This window comes from Euleptes europaea, chromosome 8, assembly GCF_029931775.1.
Source record: "Euleptes europaea isolate rEulEur1 chromosome 8, rEulEur1.hap1, whole genome shotgun sequence".
NCBI classification, from domain to species: Eukaryota; Metazoa; Chordata; class Lepidosauria; order Squamata; family Sphaerodactylidae; genus Euleptes; species Euleptes europaea.
The window spans coordinates 77106066-77130996 of record NC_079319.1 but is presented as its reverse complement, the minus strand read 5'-3'; the positions used below and the strand labels follow the sequence as shown (position 1 = coordinate 77130996).

The following is a 24931-nucleotide window of genomic DNA, read 5'->3' as shown; positions in this document are numbered from 1 at the left end:
ATGTACATTTCACTGAGTACTTAAAGATATATTTTGTTGTTAAGGATGCTTTTAAGAATGGCAGCATTATTCCCTTCACTGCTACATTATTTCTGGATGAAGTGGTTATAGTACTAGAAAAGAGGTCTGATGACACAAGCAACTGCTATGACAGCTCACTCACTCACGTAACAGCAGTGTTCTGGACGTCCATACCGGAAAAAAGAATTTCATAATTTTTGAGGATCAGCTAACCTCTCCTTGCAAAATGAATCGATATACAACTATGAAACAACTTGGGGATGGAACGTATGGCAGCGTATTGATGGGAAAGAGCAACGAAACGGGGGAGCTTGTGGCCATCAAAAGGTATGTGCCACTAAATCTTCATGCTTTTCAGTTGTGTCTTGAAAGATAATTCTGGTGGGTCACATCTGTTTCTTCCCCTATTTTGTTGCTCTTGGTACTGCTCAAAATATATGCAGCCAACGGATGTTGGCCCATCTCGCTTTATGGCTGGGCTGTCGGTGGTTACTTGAAGTGCACTGTTAAGAGCTTCTGTAAGCCTTGTAAGTTATATAGACCATCTGGGGAAAATTCTGTTATGAACTGTAGGTTGTACTACCCTTTTGTTGAAGATTCTGTGTAGTGGCATGCATCACAGTTTCTCAAATTGTAATCAAGATTACAGATTTATTAATTTGTCCTGTTATTTCCTAGAGTCGATTAGAAGTTCAACCATATTTCAGTGCTAGGTATAGTCTGCTTCTGTTTCCTTTTGTTTTAGTCTGTGTGACTTAATTATCTGTGATTTTTATTTCAGAATGAAAAGGAAGTTTTACTCTTGGGATGAATGTATGAATTTGAGAGAAGTCAAGGTAACGCTCATAGTAAGCTTATTTTAACTAGTGTCTGACAGTGAGTTTTGATTTACGGAACCTTATACCCTGGATAATTTCATTGGTCTTCAAGGTGCTACTGGACTTGCATGTTCAGACTAACATGGCTACCCACCTGAAGTCACATAAACATGTTATTATTATTATTATTATTATTTATTGGATTTTTATCCTACCCTCATCCCCAGCCGAGACTGGGCTCAGCTCGGCTACCAACAAGTATCAGTTTAACAAATACAATAAAACCATTAATACATAATCGATAAACGTTAAAACAATCCTAATAACATCAACACTTTAAAATTACAGACAGATGGTGCTCGTCCTAGAGCATATTAGCCCCAATATGGTACAACAAGACCATCCCGCCCCCCGCCCCCCCGTAGACTAGTTGGAAACAGACAAAAATGGAGGAGGGAGTGGGGGGGTAGGGAGACCAGCTCTGATGGAAACCGTAACCGTCTTCAACTATAGGCCTGGTGGAATATCTCTGTTTTGCAGGCCCTGCAGAACTCTTTAAGGCCCCGCAGGGCCCTGGTCTCATTTTGGAGGGTATTCCACAAGGCCAGGGCCAGGGCTGGAAAGGCCCTAGTCCTAGTTGAGGACAGCTGGACACTCTTGGGCCAGGGATCACAACAAGTTGTTATTGGAGGAGTGTAGTGCTCTCTGGTGAGTGTATCAGGAGAGGTGGTCCCACAGATGCAAAGGTTCCAGTCCGAGTACGTCTTTAAAGGTCAAATCCAGCACCTTGAACCTGATCTGGTGCTCCACCTGGAGCCAGTGCAGTTGATGTAGTGCACTGGCTGGATATGGACCCTCAGCAGGGTCCCAGTAAGGACCCTTGCTGCAGCGTTTTGTACCAGCTGGAGTTTCCGGAACAGTTTCAAGGGCAGCCATATATAGAGCGAGTTACAGTAATCCAGCCTGGAGGTAACCACCGTGGCTATGTCAGGGCAGAAGTAGGGCACCAACTACCTGGCCCAGCAGAGATGGCCACCTCGGCCGTGACCTGAGCCTCCATTGTTAAGGACTCATGAAGGATCACACCCAGGCTCTTGATGGTGGGTACAGGTGTTAGCTGCACACAGTTAAGAGCTGGAAGCTGGTACCCCACCCCAGGGTTGCCCCAACTGAGCCTCAGGACCTCCATCTTCGATGGACTCAATTTCAGTCAGCTCTGTCTCATGAACTTGAACCATGTGGCAGGATAACTGGCCATATGAGGTATTGCCCCTCCTTCATCCCTTATAAAAGAAATGTACTGAGAAGTGTTCAGTGGCACATTGACGCAATTGCCAAGCAGCACAATCGCACTAAAAAACTAATGTGAATCACCTACATAGAAATGCCACATTTTGTATCTGGAGGACAAGAGAGGACCCACCACATGGGGAAACTGCTCAATTTCAAAAAAGAATTTCCCTGTGCTACATACTGTAAAGTGAAAATTAGATGTGAATGTTCCCTCACAAGCAAAGAAGAATCAATGTGTAGAAATCTAGCTTGTCTTAGAAGAAGGTCAGCTAGAACCTTTCTTTTTGACATCTTGTTTTCTGTGTATAAGACATTATCTTATAAGAAGTGGGGGGGGGGGAGAGTATTCTCCCATCTGCAGTTTTGAAATGGCAGAATCAGAAGCAATTTTACTATCTGAGAGCATTTTAGATAAAAGCAAAAGAGGTAAAAGGCTCTTCCTACCCCTGTTGTAATAGTTTCCTGTGGAGCTATTGTGGATATTTTAAAAAGTTTTTTGTTTACTGTGAAATTTATATCCATCCCTTCTGCAAGGTACTTGGAGTGACTTGCGTTGTAAAAGTTAGAGATTAAACACTAGATCATTTTTCAACAGTAGTAGAAAGTCAGGTAATTTTAACTGAAGTGTTTAGGTCTAGTGCTTTGGCTTTTGCCTTGATACCAGAAGATGTACTACTCTGGAGATTCATGATTACCATTCTTCTTGGGTCCAGTATTTTGGATTGCCTGTACTGTATGTAATGGTAAGCTGGGAGCCCCTAAATCAGGGTTTTCTAAGGATACCTTCAACTGACTGTTAACATTGAAGCAAAGTGGGATGTGGAGGAAGTGACAAGCCATTGAGAAAGCTGGAAGTATATTCTTATGTTCTTATTGTGGTGATGGCTGCCAACTTGGAAGGCTTTAAGATGGGAGTGGACATGTTCATGTAGGATAGGGCTATTCATGGCTACTAGTAAAAAATGGGTATTAGTCATGATGCATACCTGCTCTCTTCAGGATCAGAGGAGCATGGCTATTATATTAGGGGCTGTGGAACAAAGGCAGGATAATGCTGCTGCAGTCATCTTGTTTGTGGGCTCCCTAGAGGCATCTGGTTGGCCACTGTGTGAACAGACTGCTGGACTTGATCTGATCCAGCATGGCATTTCTTATGTATTAATACTTCACCACTCAGAGTTGTTACAGTACTCCTTTAATAGCACAACTAGATTGGATGTCCCAATTTGTATGTTTTAAGGTGTATGGGGCCCTAATTTTGATCAAGGGAAGGTGAAGTTCAACACTTCTACCCACATATTTTTTTTCCAGTAGAAGCTTCTGCTGAGGAGCTATCAGCCCTGTCTGAAAAATTTTAAATCAGAATAGTGGCCTCTGGATTGCTAAAATTTGAGAATTGCTGTTCAGGTAGATTCTACCCAACTTGCTGGCTCAGATGAGTTTAGTTAAACAACGACAAAGCATACCACATTTTAAAGCCAGCGTGGTGTAGTGGTTTGGAGCGGTGGACTCTGATCTGGAGAACCGGGTTTGATTCCCCGCTCCTCCACATGAACGGCGGACGCTACTCTGGTGAGCTGGATTTGTTTCCCCACTCCTACATGTGGGGCCAGCTGGGTGGCCTTGGGCTGGTCGCACTCTCTCGGCTGCACCTGCCTCGCAGGGTGTCTTTCGTGGGGAGGGGAAGGGAGGGTGATTGTGGGCCGGTCTGATTCTTCCTTGAGTGGTGGAGAAAGTCGGCATATAAAAACCAACTCTTCTTCTTCTTCTTTTTTCGTACTCTACTAGAGCTAACAGCAGCTCAGGGTTTCTGCCAGACTATGAATGGAGGGTTATACTTTTCCTCAGTTTGACATGGTCCACCCCCATGGCTGCTTTTCAGTCTTAAAGAACTTGTGGGAAATCATAGGTCTTCCATCTCTGGTTGGGCCTGAAGAAAACTAGTGACCAGAACTGACCAGAAGTTCATAATCAAGTTTCAATAACAGCAAGCTATATTATACCTAGGTAGAGCCTTTTACCTGGTTTTCAGGTGGCATCTCTCTCAAACCCTACTCAGGGTTACAATTATCTGCTATCCTCACTGATTGCTACCCTTATTGATTGCCCCACTCAGAGATATATGCAGATCGATAGAAAACAAATCAGCAGGAAAATGTGTATGTCTCATTAATCACTTGTGTGGACTCAATACTGGAAACAGAGATGCTGATACATCCAGGAAGGCTGCAAAGAAACCCTGAAATTATGAGGTTCATTTGGATCTTTGGACTATGTAAACTGTAATGCTACCATGCTAGCTTAACTTCGGGTTGTGACCTAAACAGTAATGGAGAACTGTATGTATACATTTAGTATAGGATACCTGGACAGAGAGGACTCTGTGCTTTGCCTTTTGTGTGCTCAAACTGGGAACTGAATTTTGCTCACACATTTGTTGTTGTGTCTGATCTCTTCAGACACTTACACTTTTTCAGCAAATAGCTCTTTTCATGTACGTTAGAAAACCGTAGCAAGCTCAAAATAATCCTCTTGGGTGTATTGCAGTCACTGAAGAAACTGAATCATGCCAATGTGATAAAGCTGAAAGAAGTTATCAGAGAAAATGATCATCTTTATTTTGTGTTTGAGTATATGAAAGAAAATCTGTATCAGTTAATGAAGGACAGGTATGTCTGCTTTTGAAAATTAATATGACATAGGGTTGTATCATACCAGTGTGTTCAGCTAACAGTGGCACTGTGTTCTGGTGCAGTGAATGTTCCTCTGGCATAAGAGGCTCTTGAATCTGATGTTTTATAGAGTTTATTTGATAATGCAGGCTCTTTCACAATATTCTGTACATGGTGTTGTCTTTGAATAGCAGGCTTAATACTAAAAAGTAAAATGTTCAAACTTGGGCTAGCATATGAAAGAAACTAGCTGACTCTTCATTCACAGCAATCCCGTTGAGAATTGAGCTATTCTTGTTGATCCAGCAGATTTCAAATGATTTACCTGTTCATTCATCTCATCTGTAGGGTGTGGTCAGGTGATTTCCAGTTTCTTGCTGTGTGAGTTTGTGATTCTTGCCCACCTGATTGGCTTGTGTGTATTCTGCTGCTGTTGGGCATGCATATCATGCTTCAGTAGGGTGTACAAAATCCAGTGTGCATTGGTCCATATTGCTTAGCTAACTCCCAGATTTTTATTTATTTATTTATCATTTCCAATCCCTTTATTATTGCTTGTGGGATATCGGTGCTGCTCAGGCCTGTTACATGCTGGATTTTATGTGCTCATGCCCTATTCAAATGTTATGCCTGGTGTGAGACCCCCACCTTTCTGGCAGGGCAGGAAGCTATGATATTCATCTACTATGTGATTTTATTACGTGCGGGAAGACTTGAAAAGGAAAGAAAACCAAGAACCATGAACATTACCATGTCTTTGGGTCGAAGTCAAGTTGTAAAGTGATGTCCTCTTTTTTTGGGGGGGGGGAGGAGGAAACCTGCTTTATTAACATACAAAGCCTTAATTTGTGTTAAAATAAGTTATTTTGAATTTGTTTCCTTGCAGAAGTAAGTTGTTTCCAGAATCTGTCATCAGAAACATTATGTATCAGATATTGCAGGGGCTAGCTTTTATCCATAAACATGGTAGGTCTCTTGTTACATTGTTTTCTTTGAGTAAAGATGGTAATGAACAGTGGAATACCTGTACTTGAAAAAGGTCTAATTTTATTATGTTGTGCCAATGGACTAAATGGGGAATAAAACTGACTTGTTTTATACTATCCTCTGAAACAAAACCACACCAAAGCATTAAAATACAGATATAGTTAAAATATAGCCAATCTACTTGGAAGTTCTTATTTTTGGTAGCTTATTTAGAAATATTTTTATGAGTTTTGGTTTTCAGTGTAAGAATGGTTTTTTTTTTTGCTGTAAGCTGTTCATCAGTGCATTTTGTTTCTTTTTACAGTAAGTATCCTCAAAAGTATTTTTTCCTTGTGTTCTGATTACCAACCCAAGTTTTTAGCCATTTATCCTTGTTCTTTAAAGTCTATGCCAGGTTCAAAAGTCAAAAAAGAGGATCTATTTATTTTCCCATAGCTTTTTGAAAGCAAATTTCCAATTTTATGTAGCCGTCAGTACAATTATCAGATTTTTCCCTTTATTATATTCTCATATGTATTTACATTGACAGGGTTTTTTCACCGGGATATGAAACCTGAAAACCTTCTCTGTATGGGTCCAGAACTTGTTAAAATAGCTGATTTTGGACTGGCTAGAGAGCTAAGATCTCAGCCTCCATACACCGATTATGTTTCTACGAGGTGGTAAGTATATTATTCAACAAGACCTTCACATGCCATTTGTATCTGAACACAAATATGTTCACTTGTTTCTCTCTGTCATCCCAGGTATCGTGCACCTGAGGTTTTGCTGAGATCTTCTGTTTATAGTTCCCCTATTGACATATGGGCTGTTGGCAGCATAATGGCTGAACTGTATACATTAAGACCCCTTTTTCCAGGAACAAGTGAAGTTGATGAAATCTTCAAAATTTGCCAAGTGTTAGGAACCCCAAAGAAGGTAAGCTGTTTTGTGACTATATAATGTTATAATTGGTGGGAATAAGACTATTTCGTTCATTCAAACCCTGTTTTCCCTCCCCAGTGGGGACACAGAATGGTTTACGACATTGTTCTGTCCCCTAACAACAACAGCCCTGTAAAGTAGATTAGGCTGAGAGTGTGTGACTAACCCGAGGTCATCCAGCAAGCTTCCATGGCAGAGTTGGGGATCCAAGCCTGGGTCTCCCTTGTCCAACACTCTCACCACTTAACTACACTGGCAAAGGGGTTTGGGTGCTGAGGCAGCCACCTCCAGTCGTACGTATGTGAACTGTGTGGGGTGGATTTTCTTTGCCAGGTAACTCTCTTTTGATCCCCATGTGATCTGTGTAGTGATTACATGCCCACTGCCCCTTAATCCCAACCTGGTCTGAAAAGAAATGAGTGACAAATCCGGAGGCTGGGATCATGGAATATGGAGGTGGGTGCCATTTGCATATTGATGACACCCAACCCCAAAACTCTGGATAGTTTATTCAGTGGGTGAGAGACTTGAACCCTAAGCACTCCACAAGATGAATTCCGCTCAGTTGATTCTGCTCCACCAGTGGAGACTCTTTGTGTCCTGTCAGACAGAAAAGAGCAGAACCACCCATAGAGCCTTAATATTTTATTTATTGTTTCAATTTAATACCCTGCTCTCCCCGGCCGAGACCAATACCAATTCCATATTCAAGCTGGGGAGGTACGGAGGCCCCCAGTAACTGGTAATGACATGACATGAAGTTTCTGTTTTAGCCATTGTTTTAGCCATTCTGTTTTAGCCTAAATAACAGCCATTGATGGGTCTTGTCTTCCATGAATGATGTTTAATCCTTTCTAAAGCCAGCAGCCATCTCTATACCCTGTGGCAATGAGTTCCACAAGTTACGCATTGTGTGGAAAAAGTACTTTCTTCTGTCTATTTTTGAATTTTAAAAAGCTGTTTTGCTACTTCTCTGCAATACACACAATTTTACAAACTTCTATCATGTTCCCCCATAGCTGTCTTTGTTTTCTAAACTGAGCTTTACTCTTTTTTTTATGGGGTTTGGCTGTTTTTGGCCTATTTGTGGTAATTGCAGATACCAGTTTTGCCCTAATGTTGGACTAGGATGTACCAGGAGAGCATCGCAGAGCTGTAATAAGGTTCATTCTTCTGCTGAAGAGTGCAGCAGATTATTGCAGAAACTATTGGGAGGGGAGTGCATAAAGGTGAATTCAAAGTATTTGATGAATTTACCATAGTGGCCAGTATGGGGTGGTGGTGGTGGGTAGGTACTGTCCTTTCAGTGGTGTTTTCTGCATGGGGACAGGCTTGTATGCTTCTGATACAGCATAAGCTCAACGGGGTTTCCACATTTTGCTTTAAAGATTACTTTGGGTATGTCTTCTGATAGAGTGATTGGCCAGAAGGGTACCAGCTTGCAGCTGCGATGAACTTCCGCTTCCCCCAGTGTGTCTCCATAAATTTAAAGACGCTCATTCAAAATGCTAGCAATGAAGCAATCCAGCTTATGAATGAAATGCTGAACTGGGATCCAAAGAGGCGACCTACAGCAAGTCGGGTATGTAAGCCCGGTCATGACACCCATGGGGAAATTTCACATTGAGCTGCACTGTGAACAGCGGAGAACCCTCAGGGGAAAAAATGTTTTTGTGTAAGCTAGTTATATAGAGGTTAACGCCTAAACTATAAATGTTTACGCATTCGCCCGCCCGCATTATCTAGATTGCAGTCTGCCAGAAACAGGCAGTAGTTGGGTTGATGGATTTCCAAGTCAGAGATGCCTTCATAATTTAATGAAAGCTTGGTAGAATCGTCACGATGACTGTGTCAGTCAGCAGTGCTGCACTATTCTGGACTTTCCACTGGTGGATCAACTGGTGGTAGCAGTGGCCAGAAGTGCTTTTATTGCAGACACCCAGGATCTTGCAGCAATTATCCATGTCCTAACCTCAAAGACTGATTACTGTAATGTGTGGGGCTACCCTTGAAAATAATTCAGAAGCTGCAACTGTTACAAAATATTGCAGCCCAGCAGCTTTAGGCAAGTGAGGACACGCACAATTAATTATGTGTCAACTGCATTGGCTGCTGAATGTCTAGGCCCAGTTTCAGATGCCCGTCCTTTCATGATCTTGGCTGACATATCTTCCTTTTTTGGAATGGGGGGAGCTCGTGTCTTCAAGAGCTCTAGTCCACATGTCTTCCATTTGGCAGAGTAAATTGTCACAGTAAGAATTAGTAGTTTCTCTTGATTTTGTAGCATGATCTCCCGAAGAGGGATGCTGACCTTCAGGCACGTGGTTTTTCAAGGCCTTTGGTTAGGGTAGGAGAGAGGAATTAGCATCTGCCTATCTTCCTCCTGCACTTTCTGATGTTTTATTCTGCACTGGAGTCTTCCATTACTAGTGTTCTGCTTATTTTTTCCCCTCCAGGCACTGAAATTTCCCTACTTCCAAGTTGGTCAAGTTTTAGGGCCACCTCCACAATATCTGGATCAGAAACAGTCTCATGCTAAGTCAATCCAGCCAACAGAGCAAAAGCCATCTCTATGCAAGCTAGAACCTGTATCAAAATTAGAATCTTTATCAAAGCCAGAATCTCAAACTTCACCAGATGCACCTGACAGATTTCAGCTGCAGCCTCTATCGAAGAATAACCAGCAGCCCCTCCAGCCAATTCAGCTCCCGCAGAACTCAACCAACCAGCAACTGTCAAAGCAGCAGCAGCCATTCTTTCCAGCCATCAATAAAAACTTATCACCAGTAAGTTGTGTTCAAGACCCTTTACCTCTGAATCAGTCAAGGTATAGCTACACAAGTACAATGCAAGTCATGCTGAGAGTTTACAAGTTTATTAATACTAGAAGATTGTGTCATAAATGAGAAAGCAATTTTGTTGCACTTGTAAATGTGTTTTTCTTAACTCATTGTCTATCTTCCTCTTTCTCTGTGCTGCATAACCTGCTTTTCCCTCTCTCTGAATCACTACAAATCTCTAAGATCTCTCTATTAATTCTCCCTATTTTTTCTCTCCTGTTCACACTTTCTCTTTCTGTAGCCCTCAGCATTTTCTCTTTGTGTGCTCCCTTGGCTACACCTATTTCTCACCTCCTTTCTTTCTTCATTCTGTATTTGCTCCATTTCTGTTCTGCAGTTCTCTTTTTCTCCCTTGTGCACAAGGGTTTCACTCTTGCAGGAATTCACATGGTGATGGTGTTTTGGGCTCAGATGTGCCATTCAGTGTAAACAGTTGGCATGACCTCCACCCATATTTATAAATCCATGGAGATAATAATAATACAGAAGATAATGGATTATAACCTGCAAATAGTCAGACTTTAAATGCAATTAATGTTTCTTTATTGTTCTATATAGACGATTGTGAAGATACTATTGTAAAATGATACCTGGGGTGCCAGTTGCTAGGTATTATGATGTTATTTTGTTTTATAATGTGAGTTCTTAGACCATTTGAGCACTGGATTAAACAGTATTGCAAAGTCAAAATCATTTTGTTGGGATAAGTTAAAAGCCATTGAGTAGACTTAACTAGCATTATCACCTTCATGTCAGTCCATGTGGTGATGCATGGAAACCCTAGAGAAAACAGAATATTAGAACATAAAGCAAACAAGGATTTATTGAATGTTACCCTGTACTTTCTCCACGAAGCTCCTAGCAGCATGTATGTTTCATCGTGCCTCCCTTTATCCTTACAAATAATCCTGTGAGGTAGATGAGGCTGAGAAACTGGCTTGATTGAGACTACCCATTGAGATTCATGGCACAGAGGATTTGGGGTGGGGCACCTCTAAACTTTAAATAAAGTGGGGGGGTGGGTCAAACTTGCATTGCTGCAGTGGTTTTACAGAAGGGTGGGATGGAGCTAACAATGATACTGATCAGCAGATGGTGAAGATAAACAGCCAAGGCAGATGGCCTCCAACACCTGGATTTAGCTTTGGTTCCTAACCTTTTTGAGCCTGTGGCCACCTTTGGAATTCTGACACAGGATGGTGGGCGCAACCACAAAACAGCAGCCACAGGAGGTGGAGCCAACCACAGGAGGTCATTCATAACTCTAATAATTACACATTTCAGACAGAAGCTCCATTTAACATGATGCCTTTAAAAATGAACATGTTTAAAAACGTTTTCTTGCATGCTCACCGCTAACCTTTGGTCACACAGTGAAGGTCTTCTGTGCTGTGGTGGCAGCTGCTGCCAAAGCAACCTTTAAAAACTGTACAGACAGTCAGAGCTCCTCTGGCCAATCAGATGCTCTGCTAGGCAAAAGCCCCACCTGGCTCCACCCACTTTTTAAAAAACAGCGGGTGTTGGCTGACACCATGTTGCCCGTGGGCGCCATGTTGGGAACCCCTGCCTTAATCCATGGTTCCCTGTTATATTTACAAAGTTTAATCAAACCAAGCAAATCCTATACCACCTACCGATGTTTACATGCTTGTCATGTACTGGGATGTGAAGGGAGCAGCTTACCCAAATCAGAAATTCCCTCTTCTGTGCTCAGCAATTCTTCTACCTTGTTTTATTTGAAGAACTTTATTTCTGTGATTAGTGCAATTATAGAGAAAATAAACCTGATCAGAGACTTATTTATAACAATTCAGCATTCCAGACGGCTGTAAGTTTGACAAGAATTTTCCAAGCACCTTTTGGTATGGAATGGGATGAACAAAAAGTATAATATGGTGTTAGAAATAACATCCCCTTTTTGTAATTCATCCAGAAGCAAACAGCCACTGGACCTTCAAATGGCGCAGGGGGCCTGAAAAATTGTCGGCGACGATGGGGTCAGACTGTATTGAAGACTATGGATAGTTGGGATGATTTTGACGATGCAGAATTTGGAATTTCCTATTCTAAGAAGCCCAGCATCACAACAATGAATGAAAAGAAAACAAAGGAATCTCTCTTTAGGTAAGGCACTTTCCCTTTCTTCCAGGTTATTTTTGAACTGTGCTAAAGAAAAAAAAAGTTTCCTAACTGAGTCCCCCCATGTGAATGAGTGTATAGGACTGGAATGTGTAATCTGAAAGGAAATTATTTGAGCGATATTATAATTTTACCCAAGCTAACGGTGCATTAAAATCAATATTTGACGATGTTAAGCTATATTTCCTTGTTCGTGCAGTCTCAGTGGATTGTCCAAGGGTGTACATTGAAACGGCTTTGTAACACTTCATAAAGGGCAAGCAAACCAAATAAAATAAAAACATCAATCTGCTGCTGCTACAGTAACGATAATCCCCTTCTGCCTTTCTTTGGGAGATTAAAAAAAAAATTAATAAAAGAAGGGGTACAAAAGGGAAAAAAAGGAGAGGGGAAAAGTAAGCGTTCCCACAATACAATTAAAAAAATAAGAGTACATAAACATAACAAACAGATTGCATTGCCATGCTTTTCAGAGCCATTATACAATCAAATAATTACCCAAAATCTGAGTGGGGGGGGAATTAGTCAGGCATTACTAATAATATAATCAAATAGTTACCCAAGTTATATAAGATTATTCAAACATTGTTAATTACGTAATGTGATCAAAAAATGTTCATCTTATCTATCAGGGATATTTAATATCGCTACAATTAACATAGTCATCTAGATATAAAATAGGATTAAATGTCACTACCATAGGTTTATTTTTGGTTTTTGTTAGCATTAAACCTCAACATATTTATAAAATAATTTCCATTTTTCATGAAACTGCTCATAATTCGTGTCATTGCTTATGTTCATCATGTTGGTCATTTAGGGAGATTTTGATATCGTCCTCTACTCTGCGATTTCTCATTATCAGGCCTATTGTTCTTGTAAAAGTGAATTACAATCTGAATCGAATAATAAAGGGTCAGTATTCTATTAACAAGTGCTCATTTAAGATGCAAATGTTTCTTTAAATCTTGTGGCCAGAAACACACAGCCCCTTCAGCAAAGTATTGTGAGATCCAGGGTCAGTGGAGATGGTGTTGCTCAGCCTTGTGCCTTGATGAAACTGGATTGGGGAGGGACTAGCGCTTTAAAGATTAGTCCTTGGACCGTTGCCTTGCCAATAGCTTCAGCAATAACAGGATTAGAGTTGTTTGGAAGAGATTTGTGCAGGCTCAGGCAGTATGCCAAAGCACTTCTTTTGCACAATCTGGATGGAAGCAAGAGAGTGGTCAGAGTGTATAGACTTCACCCTTTTAAAGATGAATTATGTAGCAGGGGAGGCTCTTGCATCACTGGGTAGTGTACACGCTTCATTGGGATTGTGCTGGTACACATGGCACAGTGCAGCAATTGAGGATTGGTTGCATGTGGACAGGCGTCCAATTTGTGTTTATTACAACAGTATTAAAATCTGAACTGCAAGTTACCTTACTCTGTTTTTGAGTAATTCTAGCTGTTATTACACTTCTGAAGTGTATCTTACATATCTGACAAAGCGAGCTTTGAATCATGCAAGCTTACACCCTGGAAATTTTTTGTTGGTCTTCAAAGTGCTACTGGACTTGAATACTGTTCCATTAGATATGATGGGTGAATCAATATGTATAAAACTAGCATGTCTGATAAGAAGGTCAGCTAGAACCTTTTCTTTTTGGCATTTTAGATAAAAGCAAAAGAGGTAAAAGGCAGCCTGGCTCCTCCTACCTCTATTGTGATAGTTTCCTGTGACGCTACTGAGGATATTTTAAAAAGTTTTTTGTTTACTGTGAAGTTTATATCCTTCCCTTCTGCAAGGTACTTGGAGTGACTTGCATTGTAAAAATTAGAAAATTAACACTAAATAATTTGTCAAAAGTTACAACATTTATAAGAAAAAATATATATCGGCACCATCAGCAGCTGAAAGTATTTGTCTGCATACCATTTTGTATCAGAAGTGCAGTATGAATTGCTCTCATTTGGGTGCCTAACATGTTTGCACTGATTCCTGTATGATTTAAAAGTCTGCGCTGCATATAAGCCGTGTACTTCTGCACTAAATGAATATGCAGGCAAAATCCAAGTCAAGTAGAAAACTCTCTTGTCTTAATATAAGTTCTCTTCACTTTCAGTGTTCCTAAGTCCCCTGCGTCAGGCCAGCCAGGAGGAGAAAACAGAGTTCTGAAGAGAAATGACTCTGGGATATCCACTACATCAGCAAAACAATACTACCTTAAGCAATCAAGATACATACCTGGTAAAGGGGGGTGGGGTGAGGTGACATACATAATGCTTTGATTTCACTTCTTTTTTCTTTTTCTTTTGGTTTGACTAAATTTTTATACAGTTTCAGTAGTGAAACTGCATGTCAGTATGGATAGTTCAGGCAACCAGGCCCCAAGCTCCCTATGTTTCTCTATGACTTTAGACTTGTGGATATTTTTCAGACGGCAGTCCTGCATGGAATGCCGCTTCCAAAATGCAGAGGAATATCAAAAACAGCTTGCAGTGTGGCTCAGCCTTTACAGAGGAAAGGCCAGAAGTCCTAATATCTAGTATAGGTCTCTGGATTTTGGGTGCGACTTAGTGGTGAGGTACATGCTTTGCTTGCAGAAGCTTTCATGTTAATTCCCTCACTTGTCTGATTACCAGGCCGAAGGAGTGGGGTGGGCTACTGCCTGAGTCCTGGGAGAACTGCCCACTGCCAGCCACAGGAGTGGTCTAGATGCACCAACATTTGGAGGCATAAATCAGCTTCTGATCAAATCATTTTCAGTTTCCATAGCCAGGTGAATGGGCCAGAGTCAAGGTTATTTTTTCATGCAAAGCACTAATCGCAGCTTTAACCTTCTTGATGATCACCTCTGTTTTGGAGAACTGTGTGATGTCTTGAAGAGCTGGAACCTGAAGCGCATTCCATGGACACATGAAAAGCGCATTCTTTACGTGTGCACCTGACTACAGCGTGTGGCTTTAGTTGTCCATTTTTTGTTTCAGTAGCTCCCAACATGAAAAAAATGGTTTACACAGTAAAGAACCTTGCACTTACTTACACATATCATTTGGGAATGTGGGGGGGAGGGGTGTAGGAGCTACTGTTGAATAGCGAGAAGAGTTGTCAACACATAATGGATTGCGGCCCCTGTGGGTTGGATCCAGATTAAACTCTCCAGTGGCAGAATGGAACTTTCCTGCATCCTTCCCACTGCAGTCCACAGATCTCTCTGAAATGCTACTCCTGGGGGATAGAGGACCCTGGGGAATATCATGAGTGGGGTGTGCAGCAGGAAAGGGGAGTTGGGGGAAATTGCCAATTTAATCTGGAATCCAACCCATTGAGTTTAAGTAATGCTTTCAAGTAATACTTTGTACTAGCACCTAAAGTTTCCTTTTAAAGGAAGTGTTTGTTGGCTGTGTTCTGAATTCAGTTATACATTAACTTTTTTAAAAAATTGTTTTTCTAAGGTGTAAACCCTAAGAATGTCTCCTCAGGAGCAGCCAATAAAGAAGGATGCCATGGAACCTGGAACAATTCAGTGTTTTCAAAACCGCTAGCACCTCTTGGAGGTCTGTCTTTCAGCCGAGTCAATGCAGGTATTTAACATACCATGCTATTAAAGATGTGTGCACAGCAAGTTATTCCCAAATATACTGGGTTGTGTCCAGAGGCCTGTGAGTTGAATGCCCCTTCAACTAAAGTTTCCCACCTTTCCTTTCTCGTTGCAGCCACTGTGTTCCCCAAAGTACTGCTCTTAGGGTCTTGGTAGTAGACAGACAACTTTTTATTGGGGCATTGCCATTCTAAAAAGCTTAGTAGGTAGTATCAAACAGTGTGTTTCTTCTCCCCCCTCCCCCCATGGGCACTCCCCTAGAGTGCCCATTCTCTAGGGTTGCCAGCCTCCAGGTGGCGGCTGGAGATCTCCTGCTATTACAACTAATGCCCAGGCAACAGAGATCAGTTCACCTGGGGGAAATGGCCGCTTTGGCAATTGGACTCTATGGCATTACAGTCCCTCCCCTCCCCAAACCACACCCTCCTCAGGCTCCTCAGGCTCTGCCTCCAAAATCTCCAGGTATTTCCCAACCCGAAGCTGGTGACCCTACCTTTCTGTCATGGAAGAAGCCTTTGGTCCAACCAGTGTTGGACCAAACAAGACAGCCGTATAATACATTTTACAAATGTCATTATAGTCCAAATATGCTTCCAAAGAAGGAAGTGCTAGAGGACATTTACTTAGATGTCCACTTCAGGCTGTTTTGAATATTAATATTAGATTTCCACCAGCTAATACAACGAAAGTGATATTGATTACTTATTATTAATTATTAATTCTGTTTTAGAATGTTTGTAATACGAAGGTGGCCTGTAAATTCTAATATACATTTGTTAAGATTTTCCTTTCTGGATTAATAAAGGTAAATCAGTATTACAGTGTTCTGTTTGCTTTTTTATGCTTAAAGTCTTGTCAGATTTAAATGACATTCTACATTGCTTGCTTGGATCTTGACAGAACTAATACAATTACAGAGGCATCAGAATTCAGAATCTGTTGCATCAAAAAATAAATAGGAGTCTTATAGCATCTTAAAGACTAGCAACATTTCATTCCAGTTTAAGCTTTTGTGGACTAGACCCAGCCTTTCAGATTCACTTGGGAATGACTGTGGGGTCCCCTAGATGTTCATTGACATATGCTGTATTTCCATTTCTCTCTCTCTCTTTTTTTTCAAGTCTTGCATACAATTCATCCCTTCATTCTGTTTTCCTAAAGTATTTATTTTCATCCTTTTCCCTCCTCCATTTGCTTTGCTGCCTCTTCTGAAGAAGAAAACTTAATTAAACCAATTGAAAAGCTGTCATTCAAAGAAAGAGTGAATGAAAAATTAGAGGACTCAAAAGGTAACACATGGTAACACATTCAGCAGCACACTATTCTTTGGTGGTTTTCTCTTCAAATGGTATATATTTTATTTGCTTTTGGAAAGGCATCACTATCCCATCTGATCCATTGTGTTTCATTTTGACATATTACGGCTTTAGGCCAACAGCTCTTACGTACACATAGAGAGCCTGGTATATACCGAGGCTTCCCATGAATAGGGGAAACTTTATAGAAGTGAGACATAGACTTGGAAGGTTGTATCAGGCACTCTAATTCAGTGCTGTCTGAATTCCACCTTAAAAACTTCTAAAACTTTGTACTGATCAACAGGAAACTCTGGCTTTGCGGGTGCTGCTTACAACGCCCATGGAGGCTATATCCCTTCCTTTCACAAAAATGAAGTTGGTTCAGCTGGTCAGAGGATACAGTTAGCACCACTTGGATCATCGGCCACAGGTAAGCCTGCCTTACTTGCAGGGGACTGGAAAAGGGATGTTAACTTTTTCTGATTCCTTTCTCTTTTGTGGCTTCTTTAAAGATTGGGGTCAGATCCTCAAGTGATGTAAACAGAGACAGTTTAATGTCTTGGCTGCACCAAGAACCAGTTTGTTCTATCTCTAGTTTCGTCAGCTTCCAGTGATGGCGCATTCTGACTAAACTAAGATTATAGTAATAGTTTTGCAAAGGTTCATCAGAGTTCCATGGTAAATCTGCTCTCAAGTACAATTTCCTTTATAAAAATTCTTTATATAAAATTTCTCTTTTACTAAGCATTTTGATTTAGCTCTTAACAATCATTTTGAAATGAATATCACGTTACTGTGCGAGCTGGCCAAATGCATTTCAGAGCATTACAGTTAACCTTGTAGATGTTGCTGTATCAGCAAGTTTAAGCGTTGTAACCATATACTTGTGAAACTTGTATTCTTCATTCTAGAAAAATATAAGTGCTCTGAAACCCAGACACAAATTATGTTGTTATTGAACAATACTTGCATGAGTTGTTATGTACTTCTTTAGAAGTACAGAGACTGTTTAAGCTATTACATTCTTCATGACTTCTTGAGCAGCCAATATATGCCTAGTGTTCTTTTGCCACAATCCTATTGATTAACTGGAGGAGTTGTTTAACAAATAAAGAACAGTGATCAGGGTAGACGAGTTCAGGAACTTACTTGGTCAAATGGCCACTAGCAGGTGTGGAAATAACCTCAATTCCTCTACTTCACACTCAGATTTCTCATTTCTTCCTCCATCCTACCCCTAGCTGTGTGTTGGACTCATCGGGGTGGATCCAGGCAGCTTTTTCATTCAGCCTCGGCCAAGTCCTATCCTTATTAGAGCCCACAGTTCCACATGACTTTTGTCCATGCACGTCTTGCGATCCCAACCAAACATAGCCTTTTTGGGGGTGGTCAAAGCCTTCCTCCTTTTTCCTTTTATAACTAGTGGAAAAACTAGTTAGATCCAATCCTATGAATCTGTTCCACTAATGGTGGAACCTTCTTCTGGCAGAAGGCTTCTTGTGTTGGAACAAGGCTCTGCTGTTAGCAAGGCGGGTGCTTAGTATCCAACTCAACAGCTTTAACAGCAGTTTGATATAAGGGAAGCTTTTCATAGCATAAATAAAAATATCATTCGGCTGGTCACGCAACTCTCAGAGGTATAGTTATAGAGCCTGGTTCAGTAGCGAACGGACATTACTTCACATGGTCAAGAGTTAGACTTAATTGGCCTATGCTTTTATACTACACTTCTTTATGGTAATTAATCCAAAAATGGTAATTAATTAATATGGTAATTAATAATAAAATGTAACCGCTGAACAAAATTCTGTGTTGACCTTTTTAGGGCAAATTTGAAATAAATGAGACTTGCATGTATGTAAGTGGGTTTTTTTGTAACATTTTGAAAGAAATGGACAAAACATTATGAAATCCATTGTGGCAAGAACAACATAGTACATAACAAAGATTGATCTGTTCACCTTTTTCTTTAACTCCATAACTCTTCTGTAACAGTCTGTCTTTTGTTCCTTTGCAGAGCTAACATGCTGTTGTTCATTCTTTTTCATACTCATTATCCTTTTTCCCCTTCAATGTTCTCATATTTTTTCCCAATCTTTTATTCTGTCTATCAGATCTTCCTACCATCTGTGACACAAAGAAAGGTAAAATTATTAAGCCAAACTAGAATTAAATTGCTTGCTGCTGGCAGTGGTGTATTGAGGGGTAATAGTGGGAAGCAAGGGTTCCAAGCATGCCCTCTTGACATGTTTTTTGTTTAAATGGAGCAACCGACATGTTTAAACACCAAGTGAATGCATAGCTTTTAATAATGCTTCTGTGCTGCTCATACATGATGTCTGAAATGCATAGAATGGATCAATGCATGGATTGCCTTCATTTCATGAAGAGTGCACACACTCTAGTCAGCCCTCAGTTAGCCGACCAGTGGCAACATGAAGACTTCCCACATACTGGGGGAAGGTAAAATCCATGTGTAGAGCTGTGGTGTTCATTTTGGGCATTGTGGGGAGTTGATTTTCTAGGAGGGTTCCACATCATGTCTGCACCTCTGGTCTAAGTTTGCTTCTGTAAAAACTGTGAGATCTGACCATTGGTTTAAGCTGCTTTTCTTTCTTATCCTAAATCAAGAAAATTATATTTTTTGACATATCCTGACGACCCCCCCGGTCCAATCTTCATGGCTTCTGTGCAGTCCTGCATGGGACTGTGCATGTGAAAGCCACTTGCAGAGATGAGGAATCCAGAGCTTTCTAAGCACTGGAAGTCCTCCCCCATCCCGTCTGGTGCTGGTGTTTCTCGCCTAAAGTGGCATGCGACAGAGACAGGGAGAGTGCTTCTCCCTCAGTCCTTCCCTTGCTGCCATGGAGGGACGATCCTTGCTTCAGCTTTCCTTGAATGTTTTTTCTCCTCAAGAGTTGATTTGGCAGTGAGTCAAGGATGGCATTCTTTACAAGGTGTGGAGAATGTGGCACGAAGATAACTCAATCGAATGAGCACAATTTATGCCTGTTTTGCCTTGGAGAAGTCCATTAAGCAGTGGCCTGTGAGGTCAGCTGCCAGTTTACCCCAAAATCCAGTCATGAAAGGGCTGCACATTTGAAGGCTGAACTTCGGGGAAAGGCGCTGGGGGCTCCTGATATCCAGCCCGGCTCAGCCAAACAGCCCATACTCTTGTCAGTTTCAGTGCCCTTGACCTCAACATTGGATCCGACTTTCAAGCTGACTGATAGGACATCGTTGGAACCACCACCTAAGAAGTCCAAAAAGAAGACAAAGCCTCAGACTCTGATAGCCTTCACTCATCTACTGATGAGGTGTTCGAGGTTCCACCACCACCAATGAAGACCAGCTCTCTTCCATCGAAGTCACAGGGGGCTATGTCTTCTGTACAGGGGCTATGCCTTCCCCTCCATTTCCCTGGGGCCTCTGGTTTTCATACCCGCCTACGTACTTACCTCAGTGGGGTCCATGGAAGCAGTAGCCCCACCCACACTATCCTTTGGCCTGGCTCTGATGGCCTTTGGTTCTGGCCAACGTCCTGATCCCTCAACATTGATGCCTGGAATTCCAGGCTATGTCTCTGTTGGAAAATCAGGCTCAGATTCAGAAGACGGCTTCCACCTGCATTCAGACCTTGACTCCAACACTTCATCCTTACTCCTGGGTGGCTGAAGTTCTGCTTGAAGTAAATCTTATTTGGCCAAATGACTAAGATTTAGGAACTGGGTGTCCTTCCATGGAGCCCACCCTGAATCCTGCCCTCTATCAGACATTTTTGAATATTTATTATCTCTGAAGGGTGTGAGGTAATCTGTGTACACCTGGCAGCTGTCTCTGTGTTTCATTCCAAAACAGAGGGCTCTTGTTCTTGGCCCATTCGTCTAGAGCGTTTTTAAAAAGGCCTGTTCAATTTATACCCATGGTATCTCTCCTGGTGCCACAATGGAGTTTACCGTGTTTTTCCATGTATAAGACAATGTTTTTTTCTAAAAAAAAAAAAAAAGTAAAAAATTGGGGATTGTCTTATACACGGAATAATACAGTGGGGAAGAGAGCGGCAACCATTTGAAGGCTGGCTGTCAGCCGGCCAGGGCAACTGGGCTCTTCCCCGCCGCTCTCTTCCTCACCTGTCAGCTGATAGGCGGGGAAGAGAGCGGCGGGGAAGAGCCCGGCATCTGGCCTTCCGATGGACCCCTCTCTCCCCGCCTGCATTTTTCCGTGTCTGCATTTTTCCATGTATAAGACGACCCTGATTTCTTAATGTTGGGTTCAAAAAAATAGGGGTCGTCTTATACATGGGGGTGTATTAGATACGGAAAACTATGGTAATCTTGGTGTTAACTGCTCTGATGCAAATCACACCTAGCTAATGGTTTAAAGTTTATGCGTGTTCTTTCATTCTTTTTAGTGGCCATTACTTCAGCTCATAGAGTGGGTGAACTTCGCGCCCTTTAATGTGACCCTCCATTTACTACGTTTCATATGGACAAGGTTGTACTTCTCCCCAGCAAGTTTCCTGTTGCAGGTGGTTTCTTCGTTTCACTTTTCCCAGGATATAGTACTCCCAGTATTTTTTCCAGTCACTGCTTCTCAGGCAGAATAGACACTGCACACCCTAGATGTTAGGAGAATGTTAATTTTTTATTTGCAATGTACAAAACAGTTTTGAAAATACCAAATTTTATGTTTCTCTTGATCCAATAAGCGATGAGCTTTTTTCCTCACACTCTTTCTCACTGGGTTGTCTCTGCCTACCTACGCATCCACTCCATGTCTAAGGTTCCGTGTCCTTTTCCTGTCAAGGCTCATTCCACCAGGGCACAGGCCTCCTCAGCCACTTTTCTCAGCAGGGTCTCATTGGTTGACATCTGCAGGACTGCTACGTGGTCGTCTCCGTCCACCTTCATGAAACACTGTTCCACCAATGAGGATTTTGGGAACAAAGCAGCTGCGGGGCAAGCAAGTCCCTTTTTTTTGCTGATCAGCCCACACCCACCTCCTGGGTAAGTGAGCTTGCATGTGGGACTGCACAGAAGCCATGAAGATGAAAACAAAGTTGCACTGACCTGTAACATGTTCATCAAATGGTCCTCTGTGCAGGCACACAACCCTCCCTCCTTTCCCTGCTGTGGGCTTCTTGGTCTGAGGACATGTCTTCTCTGTAGCGGTGAAGGGAGAGCTGAGGGAGAAGCATCCTCCCTGCCTCTATCATGTGCTAGTTTGGGTGGAAAATGCTGGTGCGAGGTGGAGGGGAGGGCTTGGGAAGTTCTGGAAAGCTTTAGAATCCTCATCTCCATGGTTGGCCTGTGCACAAGCCATCCCATGCCTTCCTGCCTGCGCTTTAAGACCATTGTGTTCATGTATTCATTCAATGAACAATAGTTTCGGCAAGTGCAACCCTATTTTACTGTCATTGTACTAATTGGTAATCTCCTGGAAGGGTATGGATGTTTAGTGTCGGTTCCCATTGGAAGAAACCTTGTTCAACACTGTAGGTTTTCAAAGTGTGCTTGATTTTTCAGTGCCACATGAAAAATCACAACAGAGCTTATCTGTACATTTTCTGGACATGCCTCTTAACTCTTCTTTCTCCCCCCCTCCTCTTCACCGATTATCCATATACACCAATGGAGCCTGTTTTATCAGGGCTTTTGATGGGTCCCCAGACAAAGATTCCCTCTGGGCCCTTCCTCACACTCCGACTGAACTCAAAACATGATACAAAAACCAATATGACATCTGTGGCTCCACAGGCTTCCCAAGTGACAACAGCTCCCATCATTTTGTTCCCCCCTCCAGTCTTTTCCCCCTTGGTGTTGTCTTCTGTGGTTATTTTTCACCCTTCTTTGGGGTTGTGCTGACATTCGCTGCTCCCAAGAAACCATCATGGAAAACCTTGAATCCACGTTGAGCAGAGTTTCCTTTCAAGATGCTGGTCCGTAGGAAGTATTCAGTGGCGCAGATGGAAGGCTAAGGAGGTCATAGGGCAACATTATTTTTGAAACTCATGGGACCTCCAAAAGTAGATTTTGAAATGATAGAATTGGAGACAGCCACTAGACTGGCCAAAGTTTTGGACCATGCCTGTAGTAGCTTTGTGGATTTGTGATCATTGTCTTAGCACATACAGATAATCTCGCTATCCACACACCTGGATCTCATCCCTAAGGATAACTACAAATCAGCTTATTCTTTGACTGTATCCCTGGTCATGCCACTCCACCAGAAGCCCTGCCTAGAATGGGAGATCATAGATTCGAAGCTCCAAGGTTTCCTTACCAGTTGGCAGTATGATGCATAGAGATAGCTTAGAGCGTCTTGGAGTGAAAGAACTTCTCTGGAAGCGGTTTGCTTAAGGATACTATTGTATATATATATTTTTACAGTAGACACTTGGTTGTGGCTTTGGTAATGAAGCATATCTCATCACTGTAACATAATTAGACACCCTTTTCGTTCCCTTGCCTACTAATGCACGTGTAATGTTATAGTAGATCTTTTATGCTTTTGTGTAAACACTGGAATTTGCTAGCAGGGGTTATTGATGTTATATGAATCCATTTAGCAATGAGAGAAGGGATTTAGTCAGCCTGATTTGTATTGACTTAATATTTTCTTTTTTTCCCTTGGAATATGCTTGGAAAACAAAAGCTGGTCGTGCTCAGTTATCGGGGCCTACTTACAACCCAGCCGCAAAAGGCATTAACATCTTGACTCGCCCACCACCCATACAACCAGTACATGGAAGGACAGACTGGGTGGCCAAGTATGGAGGACATCGGTAGCGGTGCTTTCTCGAACAGCACACACGTCTGCTGCTGTTACATTCTTTCCATCCTTTTAATTCTGCAACACTTTAAAACACATTTCTACAAATAGAATATCGATTCCTGATGAAAGAACTGAGATCATGTATTTTTATTACCTCTAGGGGGAAAAACTAATAAATGTTTTATTTAGAAAGCATTCTCCAGAATAAGTTTCTCTACAGTAGGGTCTTTTTAAACAAAGTATTCCATAAAGTATCTTGCCAAAGGTAACGAGTATTTGAATTCCTAATAGAAGGGTTCCTGCTTTCTCTTGAAATAATATTTTTAAATTGCATAAACATGTCAACTAGTGTATTAACCACTGGACAACTCTAGGTATCTCACTTGATGTAGATGGGCAAAAGGTGATTTTTTGTTTTGTTAAATCAAATCAAACAGTGGGCACAAAACTTGTTGGTCAGAATAGAATTGTATGCAGCATAAATTTAAATTAGTCACTTTTGTTTGAGCCTGGGCTGTGCCCTTACTGCTTTGGATTTCACAGAATGAATCCAGAGGTAATCAATGAGACCGGTAAAATAATCATTTTAGAAAGGTGGTATAATCCTGAGCACCAATTCCATGTTGTATTTTGCAAGCATAAAACCACTTTTGATAATGTAGACATACCCGTACACAGCGTGTGTTCTGACTGTACAATACCTGAGTGGGTAGGGAAGAGATGTGTGTAACAGTTTTTGACCTTGATCCACAGACCTGCATGCACCACAGTGGACTCCACATATGCATCTCGAACAAATGGTCAGTGCTTTTAGCTTTGCTTGGCACTTGAATGAAATGTGAAACCTTTCCTAGTGGCATGTGGGGAGCATAAGGACAGGAGTCCTAATGCATGCAAGAAGCTCTTGATTTGGTGTGAAAGTTTCATGGAGATCATTTGCAGGTGTGATCCTATGACCAGGAAATGTAGCATATGAATGGTGTTGGAGAACAATGAATAGAGGGCCAGTTAAGAAAACATAACATAGTAAATCTAATTACAGATACAGCTCTGATTTCTGTATGCAATGTGATTCAGCTGACCCCCCCCTTCCCCAAACAGTTGCCCCTACCATTTTCCTCCTTTTCAGGGGAGGGAGTTCTGCTGTAGCATCACAATAATCTGTAAGAAGCCGGAGCTGCTAGTTTTGTTCTGGTTTGTCCCACTTGTAGTGCCTTCCCTTGGTAACCAAAGGTGAACAGCTATAGAATCCCCTGCTAGTTCCCAAAGGAATTGCTTATATACCTGGTGATACCTGCCAGAATGCTTATTCTTAAGGCTCCATTCTGGCCGCTTGGGACAAAAATTGTACCTTCTTTTTATATGCCATAAATTACAAAGTGGCCCAAAAACCTATGTGCCACTTCTGTTTTTACAACTTGCTCAAATGCTAGAGATCCTTACAGTCACTCTGAGCTTTATGCTTCTTCAGCTACTAAATCTTGTAGTATTATGTTAAAGGTGACAATCCAAACTTTTAAAAGTAATATGTATTGTACGTTATTTTAAAAATGTAAAATGTTAAAGATTTCTTCAAAG

At 41.6% G+C, this 24931-nt stretch overlaps 1 protein-coding gene across 1 annotated transcript; it reads left to right on the top strand.

Annotated features, from left to right (window-relative positions):
- The first annotated feature begins 235 nt into the window (after window positions 1-235).
- Window positions 236-23381, top strand: MAK (male germ cell associated kinase). Its single transcript, XM_056854275.1, has 14 exons — window positions 236-348; window positions 803-857; window positions 4680-4801; window positions 5691-5770; window positions 6321-6453; window positions 6538-6709; window positions 8130-8297; window positions 9172-9501; window positions 11489-11679; window positions 13803-13927; window positions 15136-15264; window positions 16496-16570; window positions 16884-17009; window positions 23234-23381. Exons 1-14 carry the CDS (start codon window positions 248-250, stop codon window positions 23365-23367), a joined length of 1941 nt encoding a protein of 646 aa, XP_056710253.1. The 5' UTR covers window positions 236-247; the 3' UTR covers window positions 23368-23381.
- Window positions 23382-24931: the final 1550 nt, after the last annotated feature.

What these genes read in the sequence shown, in the direction of transcription:
- MAK (XM_056854275.1), top strand. Translation starts at nt 248, where the DNA reads ATGAATCGATATACAACTATGAAACAACTTGGGGATGGAACGTATGGC. An exon ending in GCAATCAAGATACATACCTG is followed by an intron (nt 13,928 to 15,135) that starts GTAAAGGGGGGT and finishes TGTTTTTCTAAG; the next exon opens with GTGTAAACCCTAAGAATGTC. An exon ending in TTTCAGCCGAGTCAATGCAG is followed by an intron (nt 15,265 to 16,495) that starts GTATTTAACATA and finishes CCTCTTCTGAAG; the next exon opens with AAGAAAACTTAATTAAACCA.